This window comes from Mobula hypostoma, chromosome 9, assembly GCF_963921235.1.
Source record: "Mobula hypostoma chromosome 9, sMobHyp1.1, whole genome shotgun sequence".
In the NCBI taxonomy this organism is placed as follows: domain Eukaryota; kingdom Metazoa; phylum Chordata; class Chondrichthyes; order Myliobatiformes; family Myliobatidae; genus Mobula; species Mobula hypostoma.
The window spans coordinates 147,686,617-147,701,380 of record NC_086105.1 but is presented as its reverse complement, the minus strand read 5'-3'; the positions used below and the strand labels follow the sequence as shown (position 1 = coordinate 147,701,380).

The window sequence follows — 14,764 nt, the reverse complement described above, 5'->3', positions numbered from 1 at the left end:
GTCCAGAAACAGTTCTTACCCTACAACCAGCAGGCTGCCGGATCACCTCGGCCTGAACTGTCTCCACAACCTCTAGCACAATCAGGAGAAAATCTGCAGATGCTGGAAATCCAAACAACAGACACACAATGCTGGAGGAACTCAGCAGGCCAGGCAGCATCTATGGAAAAGAGTACAGTCAATATTTTGGGCCGAGACCCTTTCTCAGGACTGGAAAATGAGAAAAAAAGGTACACATCTGGTAGCCTTTTTCAGGCAGCCTGCCTTTGTTCGAAGGTTCATTAATGACCCAAGCGGGTACAGTATCCCTACACAACTCTGACAGGGAAGGGTTTTCATGCATTCTATTTTCCTGTGAGTGAGAGAAAACAAATCTGAGGCTGTGTAAGACACATGGTTCCTGAAGGTTGCTGTAAACCCAGGGTGATAGTGGGGAGAGGAAGCAGACCCAGGGGGAGCCTCTGACGACCAAAACCAGGAGATTCTGCAGATGCTGGAAATGCACAAGACGCGGCCTGCGGGAAGTCGGCAGTCAGGCACCGCAGGTGAATCAAACAGCCAACGTTTCGGGCCAGGACCCTCATTCGGGATTAGAAAGGAAGTGGGGGGGGGGTGGGAAGATGCCAACATAAAAAGGTAGGGGAGGGGAAGGAGTGATCGTTGAAGTCAGCTGGGTTGGAAAGGTAAAGGTGCTGGAGAAAGGAAGTTACTGGGTGAGGAGAGTGGGGCAGAGGAGAAAGGGAAGGGGAGACACGGGGTCGGGGGTGATAGGCAGGTAAGAGTGGGGAATGGGAGAGGAGTTCAGCGCTACTGGCAACTCCCGTGACGTCGCTGGTGTCAAACTGTATCGGTCTCTGCCGTTTCTTTGGGTTCATCAGATGTGCGGAGAAGGGGAGGGGGCTACACAGACAACAGCTTGCTTCCTAAGCAACTCACTCACTCACACTCTCTCTCACTCTCTCTCACTCTCACACACACTCACTCTCACACTCTCTCTCACTGACACACACAGACACTCTCTCTCACACACACACTCACTCACTCTGTCACACACACTCTCTCTCTCTCACACACACACTCACTCTCTCTCTCTCTCTCCTCTCTCTCTCTCACTCACTCACACACACACACAATGCTACTACAGCTCAGGCATCATCTGTAGAAAAGAGTGGACAGACGACGTTTTGGCAGGACTCGGCCCGAAACGTGGACTGTTTAATCTTTTCCATAGACGCTGCTTGGCCTGCGGAGTTCCTCCGGCATCTTGTGCGTGTTGCTCGGATTTCCAGCGTCTGCAGGTTGTCTCCGCTTGCGATCAGGTCGACAGCTGGGACGCCCATCCCGACCAGTGGCGGGTCTCAATATGATAGACCTGCGATACCGGCCGGTTGGAGAGGCTCAGCGGTGCTCACTGAGGTTCCCGAGAGAGGAGGTTAGAGACTCCCCTCTGCCGGTGGGAGGCGGGCCGAACACAGCTCCGCTTCTCCCGGCACCTATCAGCAACGGGAGGAAAAGGAAGTTGCATTTAAACCGGGGGAGCCGGCCGGGGAGCGGAAGTCCGGCTCGGGTTTGCAGCGTGCGGCTGCCGAGTCGGTTGTGTCTCTTTGCGGATTTCACGCTGCGGACACCCCCGGCGCTGGCCGGGCGGTCAGACGGGGGGCAGGGTTTGACGAGGTGGCGAGAGAGCATCCCCCTCCCCCCGGATCCCCGGCCGCTGTGTGAGCTCGGGGCTCAGGGCTTCCCCCGGAATCCCCGGCTCGCGGGTGGCTGAGGGCTTCCCCCGGAATCCCCGTGAGCTCGCAGGGGGAGGGGAGGGCTCCCCCCCGGGGTCCCCAGCACGGCGCTGAGGTGCGCGGCGCTGCTGCTCTGTTACTTCGCGGCCCTTTTAGAGCTGCGGAGGATGTGGAGCAGCAAATACCTGAGAAGCCCCCTGACCCGCGCCCTGCTCCTCAACGCGCGGAGCCGGCACAGCGACGACCCCGAAAGGATGCAGGTACACGGGGCGCGGGGCGGTCGGTCAGCGTCTGTGTACGGAGAACCTTCCTCGGGACTTGAGGGGGAGAGGAGAATGGGTTAGAGCATAGACCAGTACAACGCAGTACAGGCCCTTCGGCCCACGATGTGCCGACTACATCTATGTGCCTAAGAGTCTATTAATGTCTGCCTCTACCACCATCCTGGCAGGGCGTTTCTCACTACCTCTGACCTCCCGTACATTACTCCAATCACCTTAGAATTTTGTATTGGCCATTTCAGTCCTGGGAAAAGTCTCTGGCTGTCTACTTGTTCTGTCTCTTATCATCTCGTACACCTCTATCAAGTTACCTCATCATCCTTTGCTCCAAAGAGAAAAACCCTCGCTCCCTCAACCTATCACACCGAACAACAAATTTTTCACAAGTGTTGCTTCCTCAGAATTTTTTTTTGGGTTTATGATAGATTGCTTGAAGAACACAAATATAATTTCAAATTTCTTCTATTGTGTAGGGATTAGGAGAAACAGGGAATTAACTTTCATTACATAGAATTAGAAAGAGGTGACATTTGAAGGTGTTGAATCGTGGATAGAGCAAAGAACTGCAAAGGTAAAAAGACCCTGATGGTAGTTGTATACAGACCCCCAAACAGTAGTAAGGATGTGGTCTACAAATTACAACGGGAGATAGAAAATACATGCCAAAAGGGCAATATTACATAGTCATGGGGGTCTTCAATATGCAGGTAGATTGGGAAAATCAGGTTGGTGCTGGATTCCAAGAGGGAGAATTTCTGGAGTGCCTATGAGATGACTTTTTAGAGCAGCTCATATTTGAGCCCACTAGGGGATCAGTTATTTGGAATTGGGTGTTGTGCAATGAACCAGAATTGATTAGAGAGCTTAAGAGACCCTTACGGGAAAGTGATTATAATATGATCGAACTCACCCTGAAATTTGAGAAGGAGAAGCTAAAGTCAGATGTGTCCGTATTACAGTGGGGTAAATGGAATTACGGAGGCATGAGAGAGGAGTTGGCCAGAATTGATTGGAAAAGAACACTGGCAGGGATGACGGCAGAGCAGCAATGGCTGGAATTTCTGGAAGCAATTTGGAAGGCACAGGATATATACATCCCAAAGAGGAAGAAGTATTCAAAAGGCAAGATGACACAACCGTGGCTAACGAGAAATCAAAGCCAACATTAAAACCAAAGAGAAGGTATAAAATAGAGGAAAAATTAGTGAGAAGTTAGAGGATTGGGAAGCTTTTAAAGACCAACAGAATGCAACTGAAACAATCATTAAGAAGGTAAATATGGAATACAAAAGTAAGCTAGCCAGTAATATTGAAGAGCGTACCTAAAATTTCTGCAGCTACATGAAGTGTAAAAGAGAGGCAAGAGTGGATATTGGACTGCTGGAAAATAATGCTGGAGAGGGAGTAATGAGGGACAATGGTGAAGAGGTAGTAATGGGGGACAACGGTGGACACACTGAATAAATATTTTGTATCAGTCTTCACTGTAGAAGACATTAACAGTATGGTGGAACTTGCAAATGTCTGGGTGCATGAAGTGTGTGAAGTTATAACTAGAAAGAAGGTTCTTGGGAAACTGGAAGGTCTGAAGGTAGGTAAGTCACCTGGACCAGATGGACTACACCCCAGGGTTCTGAAAGAGGTGGCTGAAGAGATTGTGGAGGCGTTAGTAATGATCTTTCAATAATCGCTGGATTCTGGTCTGGTTTTGGAAGACTGGAAAATTGCAAATATCACTGCACTCTTCAAGAAGGGGGAGAGGCAGAAGAAAGGAAACTATAGGCCAGTTAGTCTGACCTCTGTGGCTGGGAAGATGTCAATTATTAAGGTTGAGGTCTCGAGGTACTTGGAGGTACATGATAAACTAGGCTGTAGTCAGCATGGTTTCTTCAAGGGAAAATCTTGCCTGACAGATCTGTTGGAATTCTTTAAAGAAATAACAAGCAGGATAGACAAGGAGAATTGGTTGATGTTGTGTACTTGGATTTTCAGAAAGCCTTTGACAAGTTGCCACACTGGGGCTGCTTAACAAACTATGAGCCCTTGGTATTACAGCAAAGATTCCAGCATGGATAAAGTAATAGATGTCTGGCAGGAGGCAAAGAGTGGGAATGAAAGGAGCCCTTTTTGGCTGACTGCCGGTGACTAGTGGTGTTCCACAGGGGTCTGTGTTGGGACCGATTCTTTTTACATTATCTGTCAGTGATTTGGATGATGGAATTGATGGCTTTGTTGTAAAGTTTGCAAATGAGATGAAAATACGTGGAGGAGCAGGTAGTTTTGAGGAAGTAGAGAGGCTACAGAAGGACTCAGACAGATTAGGAGAATGGGCAAAGAAATGGCAGATGGAATACAGTGCTGGGAAGTGTATGGTCATCTATTTTGGTAGAAGAAATGAAAGGTTTGACTACTTTCTAAATGGAGAGAAAATACAAAAAAACTGAGGTACAAAGGGACTTGGGAGTCCTTGTTGAGGATTCCCTAAAGGTTAATTTGCAGTTTGAGTCTGTGGTATGGAAGACAAATGGAGTGTTAACATTTATTTCAAGAGGACTAGAATATAAATGCAAGGATGTGATGTTGAGACTTTATAAAGCACCGGTGGAGTCTCACTTGGAGTATTGTGAGCAGTTTTGGGCTCCCAGGTTCACGAAAATGATTTCAGGGTTGACTGGCTTGTCATATGAAAAGCGTTTGTCTCTGGGCCTGTATTCACTGGACTTCAGAAGAGTGAGGGGTGACCTCATTGAAACCTATCAAATGGTGAAAGGCCTTGATAGAGTGGGAGGTGGAGAGGATGTTTCCTGTGGTGGGAGAGTCTAAGACCAGAGGACACAGCCTCAGAATAGAGGAGTATCCTTTTAGAATGGAGATGAGAAGGAATTTCTTTAGCCAGAGAGTGGTGAATCTGGAATTCTTTGCCACAGGCAGCTGTGGAGGCCAAGTCCTTATGTATATTTCAGGCAGAGGTTGATAGATTCTTGATTGGTCAGGGTATGAAGGGTTACGGGGAGAAGGCAGAAGATTGGGGCTGAGAGGAAAATTGGATCAGCCATGATGAAATGACAGGGCAGACTCGATGGGCCAAATGGCCTAATTCTGCTGTTATGTTTTATGGTCTTATAATGTGTTTAATTGCATAACGGTGTTATGCAATTAAACTTTGCAATAGTTCAACTGAGCTAAAAATGTTTCATTGATGATTTTTGTTTGTACTCAATGTCTGAGGCTTCTCACTTAAATGTCCAACAATAATCAGCCAGCATTGATGGATTCCAGTTGCCCTGATACCTTTGCTCCATCACCGCAATGTGCTGGTGAAACCTTTCACCGTGCTCGTCTCTGACAGCACCAAGATTTGCATGTTGTCTACCAGCTGCATGTAGTTTGGTGCTCTGTTGTTGCCAATAAAATTTTCAACAGCATCTTTGAATGCCTTCCATGCGATTTTCTCTGGTCCCACTAGGAGTTCTTCGAATTGCCTGTAATGATGATCTGTTTGATTTGTGGACCAACAAAATTGCCTTATTTAATCTTGGCATCAGTTATTCTGAATTGAATTATGAATTGAAATAACAAATGTAGGCAATTTCAAAAGAATGGGGTGTGATAGGGAAATTTCATGGTGATTTTCACGATCAGTATTCAGGAAGCAAAATCTTGTTGTCCAGTGTCGTCTTAAGAAATCCGGACAACATCCTGGTGAATCTCCTCTGCACCCTCTTTAAAGCTTCCACATCCTTCCTATAAAGAGGCGACCAGAACTGAACACGATATTCCAAATGAGGTCTAACCAGGGTTTTATAGATTTGGGTTAAAATTCTCAGAAGCAGAAGGGTGGGGGTTGGTGGATGGAAGAGATGACGTCGATTAGTTGGAGATGATACCGGACATGGGATTTGACCAAGAACGAGGCAGTGAGGAAGGTTTATGATGCCACATACTGAGAAACAGTGAACAGCGTTTGTTTGCAGGTCATCCAGATAGATCATTCCAGACTTAAGCACATCGAGGTAGTGCAAAAGAAAAACTGCAGGATTTGGTATTTCATTTACAGAGAAAGTGCAAGATCATAACAAGGTAGATTGTGAGGTCAAGAATCTATCTTATCATACTGGGGGACTGTTTGATAACGGGGTAGAAGCTGTCCTTGAGCCTGATGGTATGGGCTGTCAGGGTTTTGTATCTTTGGCCCAATGGGAAGGGGGAGGTCAGTGACCAAAGGTGTTGGGGGGGGGGGTATATGGAACCATCTGTCAGGGGAAGAGGCCCGTTGAGTCTGCTCCACCATTCCACCATGGCTGATTTATTTTCCCTCTCAACCCCATTCTCCTGCCTTCTCCACATGACCCTCAACACCCCGATTAATCAAGAACCTGTCGACTCCACTTTAAATATACCGGATGACAGCCTCCACAGCCGTGTGTGGCAGTGAATTCCACAGACTCAGCACCCTTTGGCTAAAGAAATTCCTCCCCATCCCAGTTCTAAAGGGACATCTCTCTATTCTGAGGTTGTGCTCTCTAGTCCTAGACTCCTCCACTATAGGAAACATCTATCTTATCCACATCCACTCTTTCTAGGCCTTTCAATAATCGGTAGGCTTCAATGTGATCCCCCCCTGCACCTCCCCCCCCCCCGTGCTTCCAGAGCATAAAACACTCCTCTTACGTTAACCCTTTCATTCCTAGGATAATTCTTGCAAACCTCCTCTGGACCCTCTCCAATGCCAGCATGTCCTTTCTTGGATAAGGAACCTAAGAAACTCCAATTGCGACCTGACCAATACCTGATAAAGCCTCAGAATTGTACGCTGCATTAGAAGTCATTATAATATTGATATTTAGACAGGTACATGGATAGGAAGGATTTAGAGCAGGGGTCCACAGACCCCTAAGTTACTGGTATTGGTCCATGGTATAAAAAACATTGGAAGCTCCTGGTCCATAGGGATAATGGCCTAATGCAGGCAAATGGGACTGGCTGATGGGGCATTTGGTCAGGGTGGCTGACCTGGGCTATGTGACTGACCGGAAAGGGTGGAGGTACAGCAGAGAGTTGGAGTGCCGGGGGCTGACATGGTGGACTTTTTGCTCCTGTTCCAGTGGTACACGTGTGACACGGAGTCGCTCCCCGCGCATCTGCGGCCGCGGTTCGTTCAGAGTCACCTGGACGCTGGGACCCAGGCATTCCTGAAGCAGTGCTCGGAAAAGTCCAGCTGGCTCTTTGTCCAGATGTACTACTCCCTCGTCACCTCGGTCTTCGGCTTCTTCATGTCCAAAACCTCCATTAACGGGTAAGGAGGGGCAAATAATACCTGTGTTGCTGCTGAACATGCAAACTATCGTACTGGTTAGCTCAGGTTCAAGTTTATTCCTATCTGACTGTACCTGTATACAACCAAACAAAACATTCCTCCAGACCACGGTGCACCCACAAAACATATATCACACACAGCACATCAAACAAAATATTACCGTAAATAAGTTAATAAAATATAATTTAAAATGCATATAGTGCATTGCAGAGATGAGCAGTGAACAGCTCCCTGTCCTAGTGACAAGACCTCAGCAGTGGCAGGGTATTCATTAGTCTCACAGCCTGAGGGAAGAAGCTGTTACCCAGTCTGACAGTCCTAGTCCTGATGCTGCTGTCCCTCCTTCCTGACGGTAGTGGGTCAGAGAGATTGTGCGATGGGTGGTGGGGATCCTCAGCAATGCTTTGGGCCCTTTGTCTGCAACTCGCCTGGTAAGTGTCACAAATGGGGGAGGTGGGGGGAGACCCCCTATGATCCTCTCAGTGGTGATTTTTACTGTCCTCTGTAGGGCCTACGGTTTGATTTGATGCCTTGCAGCTTCTGTACCACACGGAGGTGCCTGGTCAGCTTCCATTGCGGATGGAGGCAGTACGGAAAATCCTTTTTGTGTTGTCTGACCTGAACATCCTTGATCTCGCCCTAACCCCACTAAGGGAAGGAAATGTAGAGATGTATGAGGATCTCAAATTCCTCGAGCCAGGGCAGCACACCGAACGTGCTGCGAATAAACTATCCCCATGACAATACGGAGGCCAATCCATACTGCAGCACAGAAACAGGCCATTCAGCCCATTGAGTCTGTGCTAGCCTTTGAACACAGACATAGAACACTACAACACGGAAACAGGTAATTTGGCCCATCTAGGCTGTGCTGAACCATTAAACTGCCTACTTCCACTGAGCTGCACAGTGACCATACCCCCTCATTCATTTACCCTTCCAAACTTCTCCTAATTGTTGAATGAACTTGAATCCACCGCTTCCACAGGCAGCTCATTCCACACTCTCACCGCCCCCTGAGTAAAGACGTTCCCCTTCTACAGTTCACCTTTCACCCTTAACCCATGACCTCTGGTTGTAGTCTCACCCGACTTCACTGGAAAAAGCCTGTTTCCATTTACTCTATCTATACCCCTTGTAATTGTGTATAGCTCTATCAAATCTCCTCTCAATCTTCTACGCTCTTCCAATCTTATTCACATCTTTTCTGTAGGTTGGTGACCCGAACTGCATGCAATACTCCAGATTAGGCCTTAGCAACGTCTTGTACCACTTCAGGACTTGTCCTGCACCTGTCGGGTGGCCAGTCGTTGGGATGTGTTTAGCTCCCAACCCAAGGCCTGGAGCTCGCAGTCTGAGATTCTCAATCACTGTCCCCGAGCAGACTGGGTACCTGGTGCTCCGAACCTGTGTGGGACGGGGAGCTGTGTAAACCTGTAACATTATCTCCATTCTTGCATCCATTGCCACTGTCCGACGACCTGAGTTTCTAGCACTCTCAGCTTTTGTCTTGGATTTCAGGCATCTATGGTTTTGTGCAAAAATTAAATTAAAGGCATCCGTTAGTCCTGCGAGACCATGGATTTTCGCCTGGAAAGTCTTCACTCTCCAGGGTGCAGGCCTGGGCAAGGTTGTATGGAAGACCAGCAGTTGCCCATGCTGCAAGTCTCCCCTCTCCACGACACCAATGTTGTCCAAGGGAAGGGCATTAGGACCCATACAGCTTGGCACCAGTGTTGTCGCAGAGCAATGTGTGATTAAGTGCCTTGCTCAAGGACACAACACGTTCCCTCGGCTGGGGCTCGAACTCACAACCTTCAGGTCGCTCGTCCAATGCCTTAACCACTTGGCCACGTGCCCACACTAGGTTTTGTGCAAGAGGAACAGCAAATGTTGGAAATACTTGGTTGGACAGTACCTGTACGGAGAGAGAAAGGGTCAACACACAATAGATTCTACAGATGCTGGAAATCCAGAGGAACACACAATCTCAGGTTGGAAACCATCTGTCAGAATTGGAAGCAGGGGGCACCTCTGATTGGATGAAACCGGCTAACGGTGGGGATCAGGCAGCGCCAAGGTGTTCCAGCCAATGTGTGAATGGGAGCTGCTGGGGAGTGAGAGTATGGATGGAGAAATGTTGGAGTTGAAAAGTACCGAGCGGAAAGCTGTACCCGGCAGGTCAGGAATTGTCTTACATTCCCAGAGGAGGAAAGAATTGTAAAGTAAAAAAACGAGCTGAACCATTATCATAGATGGACAGCTGATATGGAAACAGGAATCTTTGACCTGAGTTTGCAAGTAGCTGTGGCAACACTCTCTGGCTATAGAAATTCCTCCTCATCACCGTTCTAAAAGGACGCCCCTCTATTCTGCGGCTGTGTCCTCTGGTCTTAGACTCTCCCACCATAGGAAACATCCTCTCCACATCCACTCTATCAAGGCCTTTCAACATTCGATATGATTCAATGAGTCACCCCTCATCCTTCTGAATTTGAGTGAATACAGGCCCAGAGCCATCAAACACTTCATACGACAAACCATTCAATCCAGGAATCATTTTCATGAACCTCCTTTAAACCCTCTCCAGTTTTAGCACATCCTTTCTAAGATAGGGGGGCCAAACCTGCTCACAATACTCCAAATGAGGCCTCACCTGTGCTTTATAAAGTTTCACCATTGCATCCTTGCTTTTATATTCTAGTCCTCTTGAAATGAAGGCTAATGTTGCATTTGCCGCCTTCACCAGAAACTCAAACTGCAAATTAACCTTTGGGGAATTCTGCACCAGGACTCCAAAGTTCCTTTTCACCTCAGTTTTGTGTATTTTAGAAAATAGCCGACCCTTTCATTTCTTCTACCAAGGTGCATGACCATACATTTCCCGGCACTGTATTCCATCTGCCATTTCTTTGTCCATTCTCCTAATCTGTCTTTCTGTAGTCTCTCTACTTCTTCAAAACTACCTGCCCCTCCACCTACCTTCATATAATCCGCAAACTTTGCAACAATGCCATCAATTCCATCATCGACAACGTTCACATGAAATGTTAAAAGAATTGGTCTGAACACTCCCCTGTGGAACACCACAAGTCATGGGCAGCCAACCAGAAAAGGCTCCCTTTATCCCACTCTCTGGATTTTATGTTGGCTTTGACTTCTCTTGTTAGCCACGGTTGTGTCATCTTTACTTTAGAATACTTCTCTCTCTTTGGGAAGTATATATCCTGCGCCTTCCAAATTGCTTCCAGAAATTCCAGCCATTGCTGCTCTGCCGTCATTCCTGCCAGTGTTCTTTTCCCAATCAATTCTGGCCAACTCCTCTCTCATGCCTCCGTAATTCCATTTACCCCACTGTAATACGGATACATATGGGTTTAGTTTCTCCTCAGCTTTCAGTGTGAGTTTGATCATGTTATATAAAAGTTGCTGGTGAACGCAGCAGGCCAGGCAGCATCTCTAGGAAGAGGTGCAGTTGACGTTTCAGGCCGAGACCTTCCCGAAACGTTGACTGTACCTCTTCCTAGAGATGCTGCCTGGCCTGCTGCGTTCACCAGCAACTTTGATGTGTGTTGCTTGAATTTCCAGCATCTGCAGAATTCCTGTTGTTTGATCATGTTATGATCATTTTCCCCCAAGGCTCTTTTACCTTAAGCTCTCTAATCAATTCTGGTTCATTGCACAGCACCCAATCCAGAGTAGCTGAACCCATAGTGGGCTCAACCATGAGCTGCTCTAAAAAGCCATCTCATAGGCACTTTAGAAATTCCCCCTCCTGGAATCCAGCACCAACCTGATTTTTCCAGTGTACCTGTGTATTGAAGACCCCCATGACTATTGTAACATTGCCCTTTTGGCATGCGTTTTCTATCTCCTGTTGTAATTTGTAGACCACATCCTAACTACTGTTTGGGGGTCTGTATACAACTACCATCAGGGTCTTTTTACCTTTGCAGTTCCTTAGTCTTATCCAATTCGGGTGCAAGCTGTCCCTTCTGTACAGGTCCCACCTTCCCTGGAAGAGAGCCCAATGATCCAGAAGTCTTCTGGCCTCACTAGCCCATAACACGTTTGGCAATCCTGAGATCACAACCCTGGAGGTCCTGCCCTTTAACGTAGTGCCTAACTCCCTGAACTCCCAATGCAGAACCTCGTCACTTGTCCTACACATGTCATTGGTACCTACACGGACCCTCACTTCAGAATGCTGATGACTCCATCTGAGATAACTCGGACCCTGGCAGCTTCAAGGCAACTACCACCCGGGAATCTCGTTCTCCTGTCCATTCCTCTAACAATTCCCTATCACCAATACACCAAGTACAGTCTCACCAGTGCCTTATAAAGCCTCAGCATTACATCCTTGCTTTTATATTCTAGTCCTCTCGAAATGAATGCAAACATCACATTTTACCTTCCTCACCACGGACTCGAGCTGCAATTTAACCCTTAGGTTAGGCGCAGGAGAAAAGATTTGATCTTTGGGAAGGGTGGGGTGTGCCGACGCTGGGATGGAGAATTCCTCGGCTCTGACTCGCCCCTCTTTCTGCACAGCCTACTGGGACGAGGCTCGATGTTTGTGTTCTCGGAGGCACAGTTACTCGGTCTGCTGCAGGAGGGTCCTGACTGGAGGGCCGGCCGGATGCTGGATCTCGGAGCCGGTGACGGCGAGGTCACCAACGTTATCCGCCCTCACGTGGATGAGGTTTACGTCACCGAGGTGTCCCCCACCATGAAGTGGCAGCTGAGGAAGAAACGGTTCAGGTAACCAGCACAGGCGAGTCACCGGGACAACGGGAATGGCCGGGGCAGCAGATAAAATCTGGCGGGGGGGGGAGGTGCAGTGGGAGGGATGCAACGGAAGTCAGAAGCGTAGCGGTTGGTGTAATGCTTTACAGCGCGAGCAATAAGCTTGGGGTTCACTTCCCATTGCTGTCTGTAAGGAGTTTGTACGCTCTCCCTGTGACCGCGTGGGTTTCCTCCGGGTGCTCTGGTTTCCTCCCACAGTCCAGAGACGTACTGGTAAGGGTTAGTGAATCGTGGGCAGGCTATGTTGGTGCCGGGAGAGGGCTGACACTCGTTCATGCAAATGTGACATTTCACTGGATGTTTCAATGTGCATGTGACAGACAAAGCTGATCTTTAAACAGAAGCTTTTCACTGTGTCTCAGTATGTGTGGCAAGAGTGAACCTTTCCAGTTTGTTAGGTGGGAGGGTCACAGGCAAGGGGGTGTATCCTCACCCAATGTCTTTGTAATATGGGAGGAGAGTTCCTGTACATTTACATGAATTAGGCAATTATAAAGAATTATATAAAAATAAAGTTGGAGATTAAAATGAGAAGTTGGGTCTTTATTCTTTGGAGTGTAGAAGGTTGAGGGGGGACTTGATAGCGGTATTTAAAATTATGAGGGGGATTGATAGAGTTGACGTGGATAGGCTTTTTCCATTGAGAGTGGGGGAGATTCAAACAAGAGGACATGAGTTGAGAGTTAAAGGGCAAAAGTTTAGGGGTAACATGAGGGGCAACTTCTTTACTCAGAGAGTGGTAGCTGTGCAGAACGAGCTTCCAGCAGAAGTGGTTGAGGCAGGTTCGATTAACGTTTAAAGTTTAAAGTTAAATTGGATAGATATATGGACAGGAAAGGAACGGAGGGTTATGGGGTGAGTGCAGGTCGGTGGGACTAGGTGAGAGTAAGAGTTCGGCACGGACTAGAAGGGCCGAGATGGCCTGTTTCCGTGCTGTGATTGTTATATGTTTATAATATGAATAAAATGTGAATAAGTACATAAATACCAACAGGTATTTACAATGTAAACAGCATTATAAACAGTGGTTTAAAGTGTTTACAGTGCAGTGACAGGGTTAATAGATAGAGGGGGTGGGGGTGGGTACTAACTAGAATGGTTGATCAGATGAGTTGCCCGGGGGAAGAAACTTTTAAGAGGGAGTGAAGTTTTTGTTTTAATAGCCTCATAATGCTTTCCAGAGGGGGCTTTGGGAGAGGCAGTTTTCCGGTGGGTAGTGTCCACTATGATTTTCCTGTCCGCTTCATTGTCCAGGACACATGCAAATCCTGAAGGTAGACTGGAGCCAATGACCTTTCCTACTGACCCAGTTCACCGTGGTTTTGGTACACTGTCAGGGGACGCTGCACTAAACCAGACAGTAATGACTGATGTGAGGGTGCTCTCTGTGAAGAATTGAAACAGTATGGGACAGGGCAGTATGGTGACGTAGTGGTTAGCACAACACTGTTACAGGGCCGGCAGCCTGGGTCCGTTTCCAGGCTGCTCCGTGAGGAGTTTGTGTGTTCTCCCTGTAACCGTGTGTTTCCACCTACATTCCAAAGACGTACGGGTCAGTAGATTAATTGGTTGTATGGGTGTAATCGGACAGAAAGGACTGTTCCTGTGGCATATCTCTAAATAAGTATGTTCTGAAGATTAAGGAATTTTACCAACAGTCACAGAAAGTACAGCCTCTGCCGAAGGAGAGATGGTTCTCCAACATGACACCCAGGAACCTGAACAGAGAGACTGTGGAGTTGTGGGCGGAGAGGAGTCACATTTCTCCTGACGTTGAAAATCATCTCCACGGTTTTGAGGGCACCCAGCTTTTTAAATCTGAGCTCTTGTCCCCCTGGGATTTGTAGGGTGCTGGAGATCGATGAGTGGCAGAATACGGGCTTTCAGTATGACATCGTCAGCTGCCTGAACCTGCTGGACCGCTGTGACCGGCCCCTCACTTTGCTGCGGGACATCCGGAGCGTGCTGGAGCCCCACAGGGGCCGCCTGCTGCTGGCCGTGGTCTTGCCCTTCCAGCCCTATGTTGAGAATGGTGAGTAACGTGTGGTCTGTGACGGTGGGCGAGGGGGGGGTGGTGGTGTTTGTGGGAAGGATGGAGACCCTCACCGACTGAGGCCAGAGCGAGGCATGAGCACGTCCCTCGCTTGTCCGGGTTGGACAGAGTCAGCTTCCTCCTCATGGTCTAAACTAACTAAAGAACTCCTCCTCAGGGAGGTTGTTATATTCTGGGGCTGGGCCCTCTGGTTCTGGACTCCCCCTCCCCAAAGGAAACACCCTCCCCACGGCTTTCAATCCAGGCCTTTCAATATTTGGTAGGTTTCAGTGAGATCCCCCACATTCTTCTAAACTCAAGCGAGTACAGGCCCAGAGCCATCAAATGCTCCTCATACATTAACCCTTTCATTCCTGGGGTCATTCTCATGAACCCCCTCTGGGCCCACTCCAAAGTCAGCCGATCTGTTCTTAGAAGGGGCCCTAGCTGCTCACAATACTCTGTGCGGTCTGACCGATGCCTTATAAAGTTTCAACATTATTCCCTGCTTTTATATTCCAGTCCTCTTGAAATGAATGCTAACATTGCGTTTGCCTTCCTCACCACCAGCCCAACCTGCAAGTTAACCATT

The 14,764-nt window shown here is 48.0% G+C and overlaps 1 protein-coding gene across 2 annotated transcripts in view; it reads left to right on the top strand.

The window, feature by feature from the left end:
* Positions 1-1,551: 1,551 nt before the first annotated feature.
* The window catches only part of mettl9 (methyltransferase 9, His-X-His N1-histidine), a 39,325-nt gene continuing 26,112 nt past the window's right edge, over positions 1,552-14,764 (top strand). For both annotated transcript variants that reach the window (XR_010019353.1, XM_063059396.1), the window contains exons 1-4: positions 1,552-1,993; positions 7,120-7,310; positions 11,886-12,095; positions 13,988-14,172. Coding sequence is in view for 1 of the 2 variants with exons in the window: in XM_063059396.1 (XP_062915466.1) it covers positions 1,901-1,993; positions 7,120-7,310; positions 11,886-12,095; positions 13,988-14,172 (679 nt within the window). In the remaining variant the exon portion in view is untranslated. The remainder of the gene's footprint in view (positions 1,994-7,119; positions 7,311-11,885; positions 12,096-13,987; positions 14,173-14,764) is intronic.